The 15908-nt window shown below is 48.4% G+C and overlaps 7 protein-coding genes across 7 annotated transcripts; 5 read left to right on the top strand and 2 right to left on the bottom strand.

The window, feature by feature from the left end:
* The first annotated feature begins 33 nt into the window (after positions 1–33).
* On the top strand, positions 34–1637 carry C8Q69DRAFT_474576 (hypothetical protein). Its single transcript, XM_028631134.1, has 4 exons — positions 34–853; positions 937–1151; positions 1227–1319; positions 1376–1637. The coding sequence occupies exons 1-4, from the start codon at positions 220–222 to the stop codon at positions 1412–1414; spliced, it is 981 nt and encodes a 326-aa protein (XP_028483348.1). The 5' UTR covers positions 34–219; the 3' UTR covers positions 1415–1637.
* On the bottom strand, positions 1638–5963 carry C8Q69DRAFT_492831 (adenosylhomocysteinase). Its single transcript, XM_028632177.1, has 6 exons — positions 4534–5963; positions 4159–4226; positions 3615–3684; positions 3420–3552; positions 2636–3364; positions 1638–2579 (listed from the first exon to the last, which is right to left on the bottom strand). The coding sequence occupies exons 1-6, from the start codon at positions 5764–5766 to the stop codon at positions 2014–2016; spliced, it is 2799 nt and encodes a 932-aa protein (XP_028483347.1). The 5' UTR covers positions 5767–5963; the 3' UTR covers positions 1638–2013.
* C8Q69DRAFT_474569 (TIM-barrel enzyme family protein) lies at positions 5964–7334 on the top strand. The gene is made up of 3 exons (XM_028631133.1): positions 5964–6272; positions 6354–6499; positions 6598–7334. The coding sequence occupies exons 1-3, from the start codon at positions 6185–6187 to the stop codon at positions 7201–7203; spliced, it is 840 nt and encodes a 279-aa protein (XP_028483346.1). The 5' UTR covers positions 5964–6184; the 3' UTR covers positions 7204–7334.
* On the bottom strand, positions 7234–9946 carry C8Q69DRAFT_333009 (hypothetical protein). The gene is made up of 7 exons (XM_028627493.1): positions 9364–9946; positions 9236–9307; positions 8626–9174; positions 8334–8564; positions 8000–8277; positions 7340–7933; positions 7234–7266 (listed from the first exon to the last, which is right to left on the bottom strand). Coding segments are annotated over exons 1-7 (1869 nt in total). The 5' UTR covers positions 9507–9946; the 3' UTR covers positions 7234–7264.
* A 1219-nt stretch (positions 9947–11165) lies between these two features.
* C8Q69DRAFT_508927 (hypothetical protein) lies at positions 11166–11686 on the top strand (the record flags this gene model as incomplete). The annotated part of the gene is made up of 2 exons (XM_028633030.1): positions 11166–11306; positions 11372–11686. The coding sequence occupies 2 exons, from the start codon at positions 11166–11168 to the stop codon at positions 11684–11686; spliced, it is 456 nt and encodes a 151-aa protein (XP_028483344.1).
* A 258-nt stretch (positions 11687–11944) lies between these two features.
* Positions 11945–13789, top strand: C8Q69DRAFT_332866 (putative pyridoxal reductase). Its single transcript, XM_028627491.1, has 3 exons — positions 11945–12477; positions 12603–13035; positions 13099–13789. The coding sequence occupies exons 1-3, from the start codon at positions 12426–12428 to the stop codon at positions 13586–13588; spliced, it is 975 nt and encodes a 324-aa protein (XP_028483343.1). The 5' UTR covers positions 11945–12425; the 3' UTR covers positions 13589–13789.
* A 353-nt stretch (positions 13790–14142) lies between these two features.
* C8Q69DRAFT_435671 (hypothetical protein) lies at positions 14143–15803 on the top strand. The gene is made up of 2 exons (XM_028628551.1): positions 14143–14831; positions 14916–15803. Exons 1-2 carry the CDS (start codon positions 14300–14302, stop codon positions 15533–15535), a joined length of 1152 nt encoding a protein of 383 aa, XP_028483342.1. The 5' UTR covers positions 14143–14299; the 3' UTR covers positions 15536–15803.
* Positions 15804–15908: the final 105 nt, after the last annotated feature.

The raw sequence follows: 15908 nt of genomic DNA, 5'->3' as shown, positions 1-15908 counted from the left end.
GGCGGTTAGAAAAGAGTAATTTTGCCCGCTTGTATGGAGATCCGAGTTTATATATACCTAGTCAGTCGATGAATACATGCTTACAGGGAGCTTGGATTTTTTCTTACTTACCAGCAAGAAGGAATCTAATCTAATCTTTTTTTAGTTTGGATTGTTACGAGGTTCTTGAATAATCGATTCTCTTGTGCTCCCCGAAAGAATAACATAGTTAAGACAACAATGGTCGGAGTAGTCACAGTTGACAAACTCGCCGTGAGCGATGGCCCTCTTCAACCCGAGGACATCGCATATCTCAGACCTTCTGACCCCAACATCACGCCCATCGACGAGCTCCGCAACCGATACAACGAAGACGGCTACCTCTTCCTAAAACAACTCCTCCCTCGTGAAGACGTGCTCAAAGCCCGCGAGAGGTACTTCAATCTCGTCGCTCCGACTGGCGTGCTTGAAGAAGGCACGAAGCCCGTCGAAGGCATCTTCAACTCGAAGCGCTCCATCCATGACTTTCCAGGAATCGGCGCGGGCGCTGTAGGGGGGAATGGCCGTCCGGGAGGAGATAGCGCGAAGCAATTCGTCGATTTAGCTCTCGAAGCGCACTATAAAGATTGGTATGCGGAGGAACTGTGTAGACATCCGGCGCTGGAGAACTTCGTGGCTGAATTTACTGGTTGGGGTAAGAATACTCTGCCTGTGAGGAGGACGTTGTTGAGGAATAATATACCGACTTCGAAGCCGATTGGTGTGCACTATGATCAGATCTTTTTGAGATATGGAGAGCCCACGGCTGTGACGGCGTGGGTGCCTATTGGGGATGTGAAGGTTAATGGTGGTGGTTTGATTTATCTTGAAGATGGTGGGATTCCAGTCTCTTATGTTCCGCAATGCATATGCAAAACAGTACGGATTGTTGACGACTGTGTTATTATTATTATATAGGCGACTCTCTCGGCCGCGAGATCGAAGATGAATTCACCCGGAAAGCCAAAGAAAGTGGACTCACCGACGAGGAGGCCCGCTCGGGATTCAACCAGAATATGATGTCGACAGGCATGCTGTCTGAATATCCCAAGGAGTTCGCGAGGGAACATAATCGCCGCTGGTTAGTATCCGCGTACGAAGCAGGCGATGTTGTTCTTCATAAGGCTCATGCGGTAAGAAAGATGTTTCGTTTTCAATCATTCTATCCCATCAATACAGTGTGCTGATGATTGGTCTTTGGTGGATAGATCCACGCTTCGACCGTTAACCATGACCCTGACAATGTGATTCGACTGGCAACCGATCTCCGATTCTGTGATTCTTCAAGACCATACGATAAGGTGTGTAAAAGTTCCCTGCCCTTGTCGTTTGATTATCTAACTTTTGACCTGTATAGCGGTGGATGAACTTCTACGCGTTTGGAGACGGTGTCTAGCTGTCGGGACATTTTATTGATATGATGCATTGCATGGCCGTTATGGCTAATGACTTGAGGATCTTTACAATTGTAAACGATGGAACTGGTTTCAAGAATGCCTAGAGCGCCTTATTCAATCTCCTAGGCTTCTACTCGGAGCACCCTTTGCTATGGAGGGTTGACGAAATATGCTGTTTACTAGTGGCGTTATACAATATACTGATTTGATCCACATGGACATATCCGTAAAAAGAGTCTTCCGCGCTTCTAACGCAATATATTTAGTTATGGTATCTTAGTATCTTTCGTCTGTCTACTGACGAAAGCAGCGCTTTGTTGAATCTTCGGCCATAGGCCTCTATCGAATGCACCTTCCCCGTGTCTCGCAGAGGGTATAGGTACACGGAGCACATCCAGCGTGGACAATTGTTGAATGCGGAAAGAGTAAAATAGTAATGCACCTGCGCCCAAATTCCTGATGATGGACAACCAAATGTAAAACCCCTAGATATCACTTTTTTCTTTTGCCGTTGAAGGACAAATCTTTTTGGTTCTGTGTAGTTGATACAGAACCCAATTAATGTTAGTCATAACATCGTAGTCTCATGTTGAAAAGTCTATATGTCATGCGACGCCCACAGGACGCGAAAGAAATCTCTTTTCCTCCGAAATAGCTTAGTAGCGGTAGCTAGAAGAGAGTCAGTAAAGAGGGTGAAGTAAAACAATGGGAATAAATCAATCACATACATCTCGGCCTTGAAAGGACCCTCAGCAGGAATACCGAGGTACTCGGCCTGGACGGGGGTAAGCTTGGAGAGCTTGGCGTTGACGTGCGCCAAGTGCAGGAAGGCAACCTGCTCGTCGAGGATCTTGGGCAGGACGTAGACACCGACGGGCTTCTTGCCGCTGGCACCGAACTCGATGTACTTCTTACCAAAGGCAGCATCCTCGGCCTTGAAGAGAGCGATCTGAGCCAGGACCTGGTTGGAGAAGGAGCAGGACATGACGAAGGAAGAGTGGCCAGTGGCACAGCCAAGGTTGACCAGACGACCCTCAGCCAGGAGGATGATGTGACGGCCATTGGGCATGAGGAAACGGTCGACCTGGGGCTTGATGTTCTGGACGGACTTGGCGTTGGCCTTCAACCAAGCAACGTCGATCTCAATGTCGAAGTGACCAATGTCTATAGGTGGTCAGCAAAGAATAGCTCCTTCTGGTGATGAACGCTGGTCAACTTACTGCAAACGATAGCGTCGTTCTTCATGACCTCGAAGTGCTTGGCAACGAGGATGTCACGGCAACCAGTGGTGGTGACGAAGATCTGACCAAGAGGAGCAGCCTCCTCCATGGTGGTGACCTGGAAGCCGGAGACGGCAGCCTGAAGAGCGTTGATGGGGTCGATCTCGGTGACAATGACGCGAGCACCCATGCTGTGCAGAGCCTGGGCGCAGCCCTTGCCGACATCACCGTAACCAGCGACGACAGCGACCTTACCGGCGATCATGACATCGGTGGCACGCTTGATACCGTCGATGAGAGACTCACGGCATCCGTACAAGTTGTCGAACTTGGACTTGGTGACAGAGTCGTTGACGTTGATGGCAGGGACCAGGAGCTTGCCCTCCTTGAGCATACGGTAGAGGTGGTGGACACCAGTGGTGGTCTCCTCGGAGACACCGTAGCAGTCCTTCAGCATCTCGGGGTACTTGTTGTGGACGAGGGAGGTCAGGTCACCACCGTCATCCAGGATGAGGTTGAGCTTCTTTCCATCCTTGAAGGCGTGGAGCTGCTGCTCCAGACACCAGTTGTACTCCTCCTCGGTCTCACCCTTCCAGGCGAAGACAGGGACACCAGCAGCAGCAATGGCAGCCGCGGCGTGGTCCTGGGTGGAGAAGATGTTGCAGCTGGACCAGGTGACCTCAGCACCAAGGGCAACCAGGGTCTCAATCAGGACAGCAGTCTGGATGGCTGTTTGGATCTCGTCAGAACGCAGCTCAGCATTGTGACAGCGGATTGGACATACTCATGTGCAGACAACCAGCGATACGGGCACCCTTCAGGGGCTGGTCGGCGGCGTATCGCTCACGGATCGACATGAGACCGGGCATCTCAATCTCGGAGAGCTCGATCTCGCGGCGGCCAAAGGCAGCCAGCGACTGTGCATCATAATCAGTCTGTTGTTCAGTTTCCAAATTGAGGCAATGTCAGTATCACATACAATATCGGCGACCTTGAACTTGTGGGCGGGAGCGGCCATTTTGACTGCTTGAATTGACTGATGAGGGGAACTGGGGAAAGTCAGTACGGCACGCCAGATAAGCACATCCAGATGGACAGTTTCCAGATAGTATGCGGGAAGACTCACAAGAAAAAGAAAGAAAGGATAGGTGTTACAGAAGGATGAAGGAAGGGTGTCAAGAGGGAAAAAGAGGTCAGGAGAAGAGGAGGGGAAGGAAGCCTAGAAGAAATGGACGTCGATTACCGTCCGGGTCCAAATCTCTCCGCTGCCCGTTAGTTCAGCCAGCATCGGCAAACCCCACGTCGTCCACCTGCCGATCTGCTAGGGTTGCGCCCTAATTTCCTTTTTGGGCGATAAATATAATCATCTTCATCAGCCAAGGCGAGATGGGATCACACCCACGTGTCATCCTAGTACGGGGCATTGCTGTTGTTTGGGTTATTATGAGATAAATTATTCCTGCAGACTTTTTGTTCGATGAGGCGGTCATTATTCTTATTCCCTAGCAGACAGCCCGTCGTACAGTACATTGTTATTATTGTTGTCGATCTTGGGCGCTGTCAGACTGCCCCTCCATAAGCCCCCAGGGTCCTTCAACCTCAACTTACGAAGGAAGGGATCTTGTTTGTGCACTATATTGGGGTTTTTTTACTTTATTTTATCTTATTTTTTGAATGCGGGAAAATACCCTTCCTGGTGGTGAGTCAAGGTCTATAGACTAACCCAGGAGTAGGTAAGTAACTACGATACTGCATACATAGGAATCCTTATCATAACTGTACAAAGAAACATGGAATATATACGGCTCCATTAGATAATATCCTCTGCTGTTATATTCTCAGTCTCAATTTTTCGAACCTCTTTGGACCAACTCTACCAATAACTCTGCAACGAGCACCGCAAATTCCGGATCATTAATGTCCAAAGACACTCCATCCACCTTGATCTCAGTCTCTGAGAGTCCCTGCTTCAATGTGGAAAACAAACTAGAATCAGCCTCGCTATCATGGAAAGACTGACCTTCCGTCGATATCATACTGATACCTCTTTCTGGTAATACCACGCGTACGACCTCTGGATTCGTGCTATGGGTACGCAATTTCTGCGCGATATCCTGCCCGATCATCTGGCACTCCTCTGGACTGGTCCTCATGAGCGTCACCGCCGGGTTATGCTCATATAGTAGGCGGCCTGTAAACTTTTCTGGGACGGTATCCTTCGGACCGAAATTGACCATGTCGCAGGCTCCAACGCTGATAATTTGAGGGATTCCAGCCCTTGCTGCAGCTTCGAGGCGATTCGGACCTGCAGTTAGGACGCCACCAACTAGCTCGTCTGCTATCTCGGTTGTGGTCAGGTCAATGACTGCGTCGAGTTGTCCTTCATAGATCAATCGCTCCATAGCCTTGCCTCCAGAACCGGTTGCGTGAAATACGTAAACCTCGTATCCGTGATTCTGTTCCAGGTGCTCGCGGATCTTGTCGACACAAGGCGTAGTGACGCCAAACATGGTCACGGCCACGCGTTTCTTGGCCGGTTGAATTGACTCCCATCTGAGATGCTCTGCATGGGAACAGGTCATACCCACGATTGCAGCGGCTGCATTTGATAAGATGCGGTTCAAGATTGTGTTTGTTCCCGCAATGTCAACGACGCTGTACATTAGAGTGATATCTGTCTCTTCAATGAAAGGCTTCACGTTTCCGCTGGCCATGGTTGACACCATCAACTTGGGAAATCCTATTGGGACTGCCTCGCGCATTACTGCTGCAGCTATGGCAGTCCCACTAGACCCGCCGATGCCGATAATTCCTTGGATCTTGGTGGATTGGACCAGATCCGTGGTAGTGGTGATCGCAAATGCAGTTAGAGTTTGTATATAATCTCCCTTTGCGAGTGTTGCGAAGTAGGTATTTGGATCTTGAGACGTTGGAAGGGATGCATGTTCTAGAAGACTTGCGTGGCCGATATCCACTGCTGGATGAGTACTCGAAACCCTACCCAGATCCATAAGAAGTACAGAACAAGCTTTGGTGCGCTCAATTTCCTTTTTCACGAAAAGGAGTTCTTCTAGTTTTGTATCGCACGTCCCTAGAAGGAGCACCGTAGGCTTGGAGATCTTCGCTGACATATTTATTTGAGGGCCGTCTGGTTCTTGTGAAGCTCTAGATTGAATAAGCACATGGAAGAGTTATGTGTTGAGTCAGGATAGACAGGATCAGCAGTTAACCAAAAAATTGCATTGATTTGATAGAATAGGTAATCAGTATGAACTATCATCAATCACAGTTTATTACATGGATCTGTCAATATTGCAGAGGAAAAGAGCGTCAAGTACATGTATGCACATTTACTCCGGACCCCCGCATTTGTTTCGTACATAGAGGTATGCGGAGATTTCCCGACGTCGAATGATATCACATCCACATGATTTCCTCACGCAACGCGGGGTTCTCGACTGAAACCAAAGCTTTGAGCTCCGAAAGTTCGCCATTGGAAAAGACGCTGAGGAACGTACAGTACAATCGAGCAATCCATAGATTTCCTAGATGCCTCGCCCAACCACTCGGAAAGAAGTGCTTGGTCGACTGAAAGACGTCGTCGCAAATGGAGGTACCATCGTAGGAGCAGGGGCGGGTAAGTAAGCGCATCGTCCAGCATCATTGTATTGGCTTTATTTGTATGTACATGGAAAATCAAGTAACAGCTCCATTCTAGGCATCGGACTATCAGCAAAAAGCGTCGAAAAGGGCGGTTGTGATCTCATTATCATCTACAACTCGGGTCGTTTTCGAATGGCGGGTCGCGGTTCGTTGGCTGGATTGATGCCGTATGGAGATGCTAACCAGGTGGTTGTGGAAATGGTAAGTCTCAGATACATCGAATATTGGTGATAATCACCGAGTTAGAAAGTCCTCAAGTTCAGCACTTCGATCGTTCGGGGTATAATAACATTCAGTAGGCAAGCGAGATCCTCCCTATCGTGGAGAATACTGGTGTCCTAGCGGGTGTTTGTGGTACAGACCCATTTCGCTCGATGCCGAACTTCCTACAGCAGCTCAAAGGGCTAGGTTTTTGCGGAGTGCAAAACTTCCCGACAGTAGGACTGATAGATGGAAAATTCCGGCAGAACCTCGAAGAAACAGGCATGGGATACGACAAGGAAGTCGAGATGATCCGAGCAGCGCGTGAGATCGATCTGCTTACATGTCCGTATGTCTTCAATGTTGACGAAGGCGAACGGATGGCTCGTGCTGGTGCAGATGTGCTGGTCTGCCACGTTGGGCTTACGACATCTGGATCCATTGGGGCCGAAACGGCACTGAGCCTTGACGACTGTGTCACTATCATCCAAGATATCCGGGACGCGGCCGTAAAGATCAATCCGGAGATTATCGTGTTATGTCATGGAGGTCCGATTGCGGAACCTAAAGACGCCGAATACGTCTTGAACCGCACGAAGGGTGTCCATGGCTTCTTCGGGGCGAGCAGCATGGAGAGGCTTCCAGTGGAGATCGCTATTAAGGAGAATGCGCAGGCATTCAAGCGCCTCAAAATAAAGAAATAGGTTGACCGTGATCGACAGAGTCTCCTCTAACTCAAGGCAAGACTTGTGATATATGTTTCCTTTCTTCCCGATTAGCATACCATAGTCCTAGAGCAATCACATGGGAAAAATTCCAGGCTACTTGTTTATCACTTACAAATGTTCCACCCTTCTGGAAATCCTTGCCAGAAGCTGTCATAAATGCCGAGGAAACCCTCGCTCATATCAAAGTCATAATAGCCAGCAGGAACGCTACTAGATGATATATTGTGTCCCAACGATCCAACTGTTTCCTGTTCGGAAGCTATCGCTCGCAGATACCCCTCCTTGACCATTCGCAGCTTCGAAATGCTGACGAGTAGCAAGTCCCTATGCTCTCCAAGTTCGGGCTGAAGCATAGAAGATCTGGCCAGCTCCGATTTCTGAATCATCCTGTCCAGGATTGTTGGCAGGTTGACTCTGCTTCGAACGTAATTTAGATCCCACTCGCTGTTTTCGAGGAAACACAGTCGTCGAGTGAATATGATAGCGCGGGCTATATGGAGCCATATCACAATTGGCACGTAGACATAGATTGCGGGTGGGATCGAGAGGAACTGTTCTATCAACGCGAGTGACGATTCAAGACAGGCGTAAAGTGTATTCAATCGCTCAAACGAGTAGGATCCGTAGGAAGTCTGAGGAGGGATGTCATAAAATACTATCTCGTACAAAGACATTTCTGTATCGTGGTAGTGTATGTTTAATATACCTGAATCGTTACTAAAGCCCTCTCGTCGAGAATGCGAAATGTGTGTACAGCAATGTGGTGGCTCACAGTTCCCTTTGACAAGCTTGTTCCAGCTCTCGCGCAGAACATGCAGATCCTTTTCTATAGCTTTCATGTGCATCCCGACCGGAGCCCTCATTTTGCCCGGCTCGATATCGTCTATGGGGATACTTCGTTTGATAGTGTTCGCAATCTTCTGGAGGCGCACGAGTTCGACCAAGTAGGTATCCGTAGGGTATCTTTTGCTAGAAAGCAGTATTTGGCAGCATTCTTCTACATAAGGCGTATATCGAAGTGGATCCATCCGCCTGAACACTGATGAGACTCTGTTTCGAGGTCAGTATGGCTTTCTTTTTCGTGACACTATTCTTAAGCGGCTTACACAGCGGTTAGGTAGAAGCAACCCAAAAAAGCTCTTCTCTCTTCAAGAGTGCCAGATCCTCCGCTAGATCCAAGCCCAGAGACATCCCCCATGGCATCTGAAACTTTCTGGAACCGGCACTGAACATTAGGTTTTGATTGCCCTTTGTTCAAGCCAAGGTCCACCACGAGGGCTACTGCAAGTTGTAGCAGATTCGTTATTTGTCGTATGGAAGAAAACAGATACTGGAACCTGTTCAGGGGTGTTAGGGCTATCCAGTGTATTGTTACACGAACGTTACAAAGAGACTTACCACCCCATATAGACAAGAAGTCCTTGTAGAAGGTCTAGAGACTTTTCACCTTCGACTAGCATGCGCTGGCTCAACTCTTGTACGAACTCTTTCCCCAAGTTCATTTGCCTCTCCATTTGACTGAAGGATGCTGTGACAACGATTGCTTTGAGCAGAAAGGGCTTGTCCCGACGTAGTTCATGTACAGACACCTTACTATCGATCATAACGAACGGAAAATGTTCTGCCATACGCATCCTGAAAAGGTTGAGGCACGTCTCTTCATTCAACTCAACGGGTGGGGGTGGTAACGGCGCGGATCCATAGAACTGGTGGGGTGGTCCTGGATCTGGGGACCTAGAAAGAGAAGCAGGCTGCAAGCATGCTGCGGTAGCATCCGGTATGGATGATGTGGAGCCAGATTGAGTGTTTGATGAAGCGGCTGCAGGTATACCTGTGTATGAGGGATCGGCCCGGTCCTGCACTTGTTCTTCATCTGCCGGGGTAGTCCTGTTCGATGTGAGAAGAGTGACTATGTTATCTAACTTTTGCTCCAATTGAGCAACCCTCCTATTGAACATGTTATCATCTGGACTCGATGGATCTCTAGCTGATACATGTATCAACTCACGTTCTTGGTGCCTTCCGTCTGCGAGTTGCGGACGGAGTCTGCATAACGCATTCTTTTTTTAGACGATGACATCTGCAATCGAGTCAACCCAATTCTGGCCCGTCTATTGATACTATCAATTGAATTACCTTTCACACTTTGTCCCATCTACTGCCGACGGGACACACCTAGCTTTAGCAACGGCGCATATGCGGCAAGCCCGTGGTCCGCGAGGTCCCGAACCATGCGAGCTGCTGCTAAGAGGCTTAGATTTCAACGCATCCATCACCATCCACACAGTGAGCAACCTCACTGAAAGACGGACTCCGTTTCAAGACGCGGGCACGGAACTCATAAAGACTGCCGTTTCCAATGATGGAAAAAAAGAAAAGTGTTCTGCTCTCTGATTTAAGATATCGTCAAGTGGGGCGGGACCGGAGTTTAAAGTTGTCTCCGTCTCCGGTTACATTCGTATTGTCCTTCAAGGCAGCATAATTTGATACTCCACTTGATGCTCCTAGATGCTATAAAGTTAACCATAGCTAAACGAATCCCCATCATGTATATCTACTTTACGAGTGTCCATATTTCATGCGAGCATTGAAACATGCGCTGGTAGAGACCTTCATTGAGTCCCAAACTACCTACCCTCTCTGGGTCTCATAGAGCATAGCATGGATTCAAAACATCTTAACTGACCAATAGAAAGTATTCTCTAATATGAGTTTCGAGGTGAATACCTGGAGTTAAGTCCACGCTGCAGAAATTCTGCAAGACTACGTCCTTTGGCACATCTTTCGCATACACTTTTTGAACTCATCGATATGCTTACAGCACGGCTTTTCCTCGAATATATCGAGGCAAACGAATCTCACTCTATTATACATACCAGAGATGTTTCTAGTATTCATATACAAGGATGCCTGTGGACATAGAAGTTCTCACTGCAGTCTTGGAAGGAGCCATATCGGAGTCTGAAGGATCTATGAAACCCTGAGTATTTAACCCTACAACAGACGGTCCGAATACAATGCCTTTAGTTGCGATATTGAAGTTACATTTCAATTCTAGATTATATCAAAGCGTTATTGGATGATACTCTCTTCCCGGATTTGATAACCATTATCATCTTGAGGTCTATATAGCGGAGGTCGGAAGAGAGATCATTTCCGTTTTTGGAAGCCATTAGAATATCGGCCTTCCTCCCCTTCATGCCATTATTTTCTCCAGAGCGGAGACACAGATTATCTCAACTAAAGGATTCGAGACATCTTAAAACGAAGGATCGAGGTGAAAGTACGGCAAAACCCGACAATGCACCTCGCATGTAGGGCAACTTTCGCTAATATAAAGATCTCACTGCCTTATCAGAGAGATAGAATAACTTGTTGCACAACACATACTGCGCATACTTATTACCGTCTAACTACAAGTTGGAAGCTGATCGAAAGCTGATCGAAAGCTGGCTGGGGCTCAATATGAATGTAAAGATGGTCCATACTCAGGAAGGACGGCTGAAACATCTCCAAATCAGTGATCATAGAGCACAGCGCCACAACAGTCTCATCTTTGCACTGTTTGCTAATTTGTTAACCACAAAGAGCAAGGGATAGCCTGCATTGCGGTAATCAAAAACTTACTGGGGGCTGTCAAGTCTATCAGAAATGGGGTTGGTGACGGCCACCCGCCGGCGCGTTATCCTAACATTCCACAAGGAGGCAAATGACAGCGGTCTCGCATAGACCTCACTACAAATATATGAACTTCATTTGGATCCACGGAAAGCGTTCTCTCCACAGTTGAGTAGATGTCTCAAGCTTTAGAAGTGTCAATCCAAGAATTCATCTCTGTTCTGAGCTCGCCCAGTCCAAGAACCTCCAATCTATCTCTCTAACCCCTCATCCCACGTCCATCTGAGGCCCTCGCAAAAGGAATATCACTACAATACACAATGGCATCTACACTGTCTTCGTCACTTGCCATCATATACTTCGTTTTCGGCCTCATCGTCTTTGTTTGTACAGTAGAGGCACTGCCGATTTCCCCTGCAGGCGATGGAGCGACTGTCTTGAGAACCAGATCCCCTAAACCGGTAAGTATTCATACAGATCCGCCTCTCTTAGTCCCAACAGGGATAGCTGACGGTCTGAATAACAGAGAATCATTCCAGACCCCAATGCCAGTCTATCAGATATCCTTTCCGACCTTGGCCTCCACGTCAATGTCAACGCTCTCAAGAATGCCGTGAAGAACGATATCGCAGACAAGCTCGGCGAGCCAAAGAACAGGTATGGCTCTAGCAATGGCACGGGAGCCAGCCAGAGCACCGCTACACCGACTGCAAGCAACAGCACCGCTTCAGCAACTCCTACCGCAGCCAACACGCCGGATCTTGTTCAGGATTTGATGAACACTCTGACATCGGCGTTGACAAGCGTTTTGTATGACAGTGACGAGCATGGTCTCTCATGAGCAACGGTATACGAAGTGTTATAAAAACAAAAATGAAACAATGATATTCAAGATGTGTATAAGTACAGAGGCGTTTGGCATAGAGGGCCAATAATGGTTATGGTTCCATGTTATCCACGACTAGATGTCTTGATCATGATATGATTTCAGCTGCCTGTTTCTGCTTAGTAAATTATTGTCAGTCTTCCAAGCATGAAGCTGAACAGACAAAAGACAAGGCCCACTAATAATGTAATTTGGAGACAGAAATCAAAGTGCTTCCAGCCGGCAGATCTTCTAAGGTCCGCTAAGTAATTATGCCGAAGCTCTTCTAAAGTGCTCGGAGTTTAGCGGCGGGTTTGCGTGTCTTATCTCCTGTCGGTGTTCTCTATCAACGACCGGTCCGGAAGTTAATAATCGGACGAGAACACGCCCGCAAAGACAGGAAAGGAGCAGTGGATGGTTCGAGAATATCCAGGGTTCGGAGATGAGCTTACGAGGTTAACTCAGACCGTGGTCTTAGTAGTATATGCGGACATAGTCATCGGTATTACTGGACGAATCTGTAGAGTAGACAGTACAACGCTGCGGGGATAATAAACCTAGATCCATGATGCAATAATAGGAATTCTGGGGCTCGGGAGGATATAAAGACCCCTCATAGCTGCCCCGCCGAAGATAGACATCAACGCCTTGTATTTCCCAGACATCTACAGACACCTTCAGTTACACATCACAGATACGAATCGCCTCTGTCAACATGCCTATCCTCGTCGGAAGAGAGGTTGGTCCTACGGGCTATGGAATGATGAGTATGTTTTCTCTGTTTCCCAGACTCTAATGCGAATGCAATCTTGTGAATCCGTGCAGAAAAAAAAAGAACACAAAAGAAAAGACAGGTCGAACAGTACTGACAGAATCACCATCACAATTGCAGGATTGACCTGGAATCCTACACCCCCGAGTGATGAAGTAGCCTTTGAAACCTTGAACACGGCGTTGAAGCTCGGTGCCAACTTCTGGAACGGTGGAGAGCTGTACGGTACTCCCGAGAGCAACTCGCTGCATCTTCTCAACAGATACTTCACCAAGTACCCCGAAAACGCAGACAAAGTGGTTCTGAGCATCAAGGGTGGTCTGAAGCGCGGTGCCCTGGTACCAGATGGCTCTGAGGAGAACATCCGACGAAGCGTAGACGAGTGTCTGCGAGTCCTGGACGGAAAGAAGAGCGTCGATATCTTCGAATGCGCCAGACAGGACCCGAACACTACGGTCGAACAGACCGTGAGCATCCTAGCTCAGCTCGTGAAGGAGGGAAAGATTAAGGGCATCGGACTCAGTGAGGTCGACGCTGAGACGGTGAGACGAGCGTACGTATTCTGCACCGCAAAGCATCCCGGCCACACCGAACTAGGATACTGACATGACTTCAGAGCCAAGATTCACCCCATCGCGGGAGTCGAGGTTGAACTGTCCCTGTGGGATACGCACGTCCTTGAAGATGGCACCGCGGCAGCCTGCGCGGAACTTGGAATCCCTCTGATTGCCTACTCTCCGCTTGGCCGGGGAGTTCTGACAGGCTCCATCACCAAACTCACTGATATCCCCGAGGGCGACTTCCGGAGACTGCTGCCTAAGTACCAAGATGAGACTCTGAAGAACAATCTGCAGCTGGTCAACGAAGTGAAGAAGATCGCCGAGCGAAAGAGTCTGACCCCTGGTCAGATCGCTCTGTCCTGGCTGAAGACCTTGAGCGCAAAGCCTGGCATGCCTACGATTATTCCCATCCCTGGTGGTACGACTAGCGACAAGGTTACTCAGAATACGAAGGACATCCCTGAACTTGACGATGCGGATATGAAGGATCTCGAAAAGATCTTGCAGGAGCACAAGGTGGTTGGAGAAAGATATCCTTCGCACTAAACCAGTATTTACCAGCCTCCGTCGATAGACTACTTCCATCCCGGTCAGAGCAACGATTATTGCTACGCAGCGAAGCTATACGGGGGAAAAAAAATCAGGCGATAAACTCTGCATATAGCGGACTCTACTTGGCATTTCCTGTTCTGAAATGAAGGTCAGCTAAACCCTTTTGACGTCTTCTGAAAACAAATGCTTCGAGTGGTTCGACGATCAGATCAAGTGTAGATTTGGTGTCAACACACGGTTTCACTGCAGAACAGGAAACTGTCTGTATTGCAGAATTCACTTTTTACTCATCATGGAAAAGGGGAGGTTGGAATAAGCAGGGGCTGTGGTTAATTGACTTACCCTTCACTGGTTTATGATGGTTTAGTGGTAGAAATCATCAACATGCACATGAATTATGAACATAATATCAATAACGGATAATATGATCTGATGCTATTCCAATTATCATTGTAGAGGAGTAGTCTTGGTCTCAGTGTTGTGCGCACACATGCAGAAATGATAAATGTGTAGAGAGGAAAGCAGAGGGAAAAAAACTCACATCGCCGACGGAGATAAATAGTCCGGTCACGTGCTGGGGCCATCGCGGTATAGCTGCTTTAGACATTCAATGCAGCCGGGAACAATGTCTTTGATTGTAGGCATCCAACCCTGCTATTGACCCTTTTTGCAAACCATTCGCATCACAGCCGTGTGCTTTTCACCATGGCCGAGTCTCCAGGATCCCCTCTCTCCTCCATCGCTTCAGATGACCTTACTGAGGACATGAAGCTCGATAACCAGGGACAATCACCCTCCGCATCGAACATGCCGCCCTCAAAGCGCCGTCGCACTGGCATCGCGTCCTGGGACCGCCAGACGCCCATGTCCTCAGTTCACGAAGATATTCCTCCGACATCTCCTTCGACCTCGATATCGTCCGATACCTCCGGTGATATCCCGAACTCACCCAACACAGCCGCGCTCATCGGAGCCGGCCAGGATGACGACTATAGCGGCCAGGGCAGTGACCAAGTGACCGTCTGCAGATGGGAGGGATGCGAAGCTGGAGATCTGGGAAATATGGATGACCTCGTCCAGCATATCCATAATGAACATATTGGGATCCGGCAGAAGAAGTACTCCTGCGAATGGGTCGATTGTAGCCGGAAGGGTCAGACGCATGCAAGCGGATACGCGCTGCGCGCGCATATGAGAAGCCATACCAGAGAGAAACCTTTCTACTGCGCACTTCCAGGTATGTGTTCGGGTGTCTTAATCTCATCTGAGACTCTGATTTGTGAGCATTCCTGACTGACATGGCCTGTTTCACTACGTACAGAATGCGATCGCAGCTTCACCCGTTCAGACGCTCTCGCGAAGCACATGAGGACAGTCCACGAAACAGAAGCCCTGAGACCTTCAGACCCCGTCCCAAAGCATCATACTGCTCTCGGGTCAATAGCTACGCCAACCAGCAAGCTACAGCGTATCAAGCTAAAGCTGTCCTACCCCCCTAGAGAAGACATGGAACAATTAAGCGACACCAACATCGAAGAGCCTGCAGACATTGATGAACTTGACTCAATATCTATTCCCGACTATGGCCCTGAACTAGGCTTCGATGAAGAGGAGCTTTCCCTTCGTCCATACGACCTCTACCGCCTGCTCCGTCGCCAGATCCACTGGGCAGAAAAGGAAAGCGCCCAGCTTCGCCAGGACTGGGAGAAAATCGAACCACGGAGAAAACAAGCCTTCAGGGAGAAAGAATCCATCTTTGACAACGTAGCCGAGGCCGAGCTGGAATTAATCAAAACCATCTGGGGCACAGAGGGAGTACTACCACAAGCTCTGACTCTCGCTAATGGCCTCGGACAATTGCAGCAGAAGAACGACGTGCCGCAATCAGAAGACCCAGCTGAAACAGCTTCAGCCCCTACTGCCGAGCCCGTCGCAGGTTGAGGCAATATGCCTACAATCTACAACCTAATGCATCAACTCCTTCCTCCGAAACCTTGTATTTCAATCAGGCGTACAGTGTTCCTTTCCTCGCAGCGGTGCTGTGATCACATGGCTAATTTATCCGGATTGGCTCTGCCTTTTCTCCTTTTTTTCCCTTTTTCTTCCCCTTTTCCTTTTTTCGCCCCTTTCTCTCTTCAATGTACGGGTACATGGCTATTTATGCTCGGTGCGGGGTTGGAATCCATATATGTATCTTTTTTTTTTTTTTATACTTTTTTTTTACCCATCTTGTCTGAAAAAATGGTGCAGTTTCTTCATCTTCATCCTATCTGCATACCTTAGTCGGAGATATCTGAAATGACAAACATAGCAT

Source organism: Paecilomyces variotii, assembly GCF_004022145.1.
Source record: "Paecilomyces variotii strain CBS 101075 chromosome Unknown C8Q69scaffold_9, whole genome shotgun sequence".
In the NCBI taxonomy this organism is placed as follows: Eukaryota; Fungi; Ascomycota; class Eurotiomycetes; order Eurotiales; family Thermoascaceae; genus Paecilomyces; species Paecilomyces variotii.
The sequence above is the reverse complement of the archived record's forward strand: the minus strand, read 5'-3'. Positions and strand labels throughout refer to the sequence as shown.

Excerpts from the sequence above, each read along its gene's own strand:
- C8Q69DRAFT_333009 (XM_028627493.1), bottom strand. The coding sequence starts at position 9,506 with ATGGTGATGGATGCGTTGAAATCTAAGCCTCTTAGCAGCAGCTCGCAT. Across the intron at positions 9,308-9,363 it reads GATGGGACAAAGTGTGAAAG|ATGTCATCGTCTAAAAAAAG; the intron begins GTAATTCAATTG and ends ACTCGATTGCAG. Across the intron at positions 8,565-8,625 it reads CTTCTTGTCTATATGGGGTG|GTTCCAGTATCTGTTTTCTT; the intron begins GTAAGTCTCTTT and ends ACCCCTGAACAG.
- C8Q69DRAFT_474576 (XM_028631134.1), top strand. The coding sequence starts at position 220 with ATGGTCGGAGTAGTCACAGTTGACAAACTCGCCGTGAGCGATGGCCCT. Across the intron at positions 854-936 it reads TTTGATTTATCTTGAAGATG|GCGACTCTCTCGGCCGCGAG; the intron begins GTGGGATTCCAG and ends ATTATTATATAG. Across the intron at positions 1,152-1,226 it reads TTCTTCATAAGGCTCATGCG|ATCCACGCTTCGACCGTTAA; the intron begins GTAAGAAAGATG and ends TTTGGTGGATAG.
- C8Q69DRAFT_474569 (XM_028631133.1), top strand. The coding sequence starts at position 6,185 with ATGCCTCGCCCAACCACTCGGAAAGAAGTGCTTGGTCGACTGAAAGAC. Across the intron at positions 6,273-6,353 it reads CATCGTAGGAGCAGGGGCGG|GCATCGGACTATCAGCAAAA; the intron begins GTAAGTAAGCGC and ends GCTCCATTCTAG. Across the intron at positions 6,500-6,597 it reads ACCAGGTGGTTGTGGAAATG|GCAAGCGAGATCCTCCCTAT; the intron begins GTAAGTCTCAGA and ends AACATTCAGTAG.
- C8Q69DRAFT_332866 (XM_028627491.1), top strand. The coding sequence starts at position 12,426 with ATGCCTATCCTCGTCGGAAGAGAGGTTGGTCCTACGGGCTATGGAATG. Across the intron at positions 12,478-12,602 it reads TACGGGCTATGGAATGATGA|GATTGACCTGGAATCCTACA; the intron begins GTATGTTTTCTC and ends TCACAATTGCAG. Across the intron at positions 13,036-13,098 it reads GCTGAGACGGTGAGACGAGC|AGCCAAGATTCACCCCATCG; the intron begins GTACGTATTCTG and ends ACATGACTTCAG.
- C8Q69DRAFT_435671 (XM_028628551.1), top strand. The coding sequence starts at position 14,300 with ATGGCCGAGTCTCCAGGATCCCCTCTCTCCTCCATCGCTTCAGATGAC. Across the intron at positions 14,832-14,915 it reads TTTCTACTGCGCACTTCCAG|AATGCGATCGCAGCTTCACC; the intron begins GTATGTGTTCGG and ends CACTACGTACAG.
- C8Q69DRAFT_492831 (XM_028632177.1), bottom strand. The coding sequence starts at position 5,766 with ATGTCAGCGAAGATCTCCAAGCCTACGGTGCTCCTTCTAGGGACGTGC. Across the intron at positions 3,685-4,158 it reads AACAATAATAACAATGTACT|TTCCCCTCATCAGTCAATTC; the intron begins GTACGACGGGCT and ends GACTTTCCCCAG. Across the intron at positions 2,580-2,635 it reads GAACGACGCTATCGTTTGCA|ACATTGGTCACTTCGACATT; the intron begins GTAAGTTGACCA and ends GACCACCTATAG.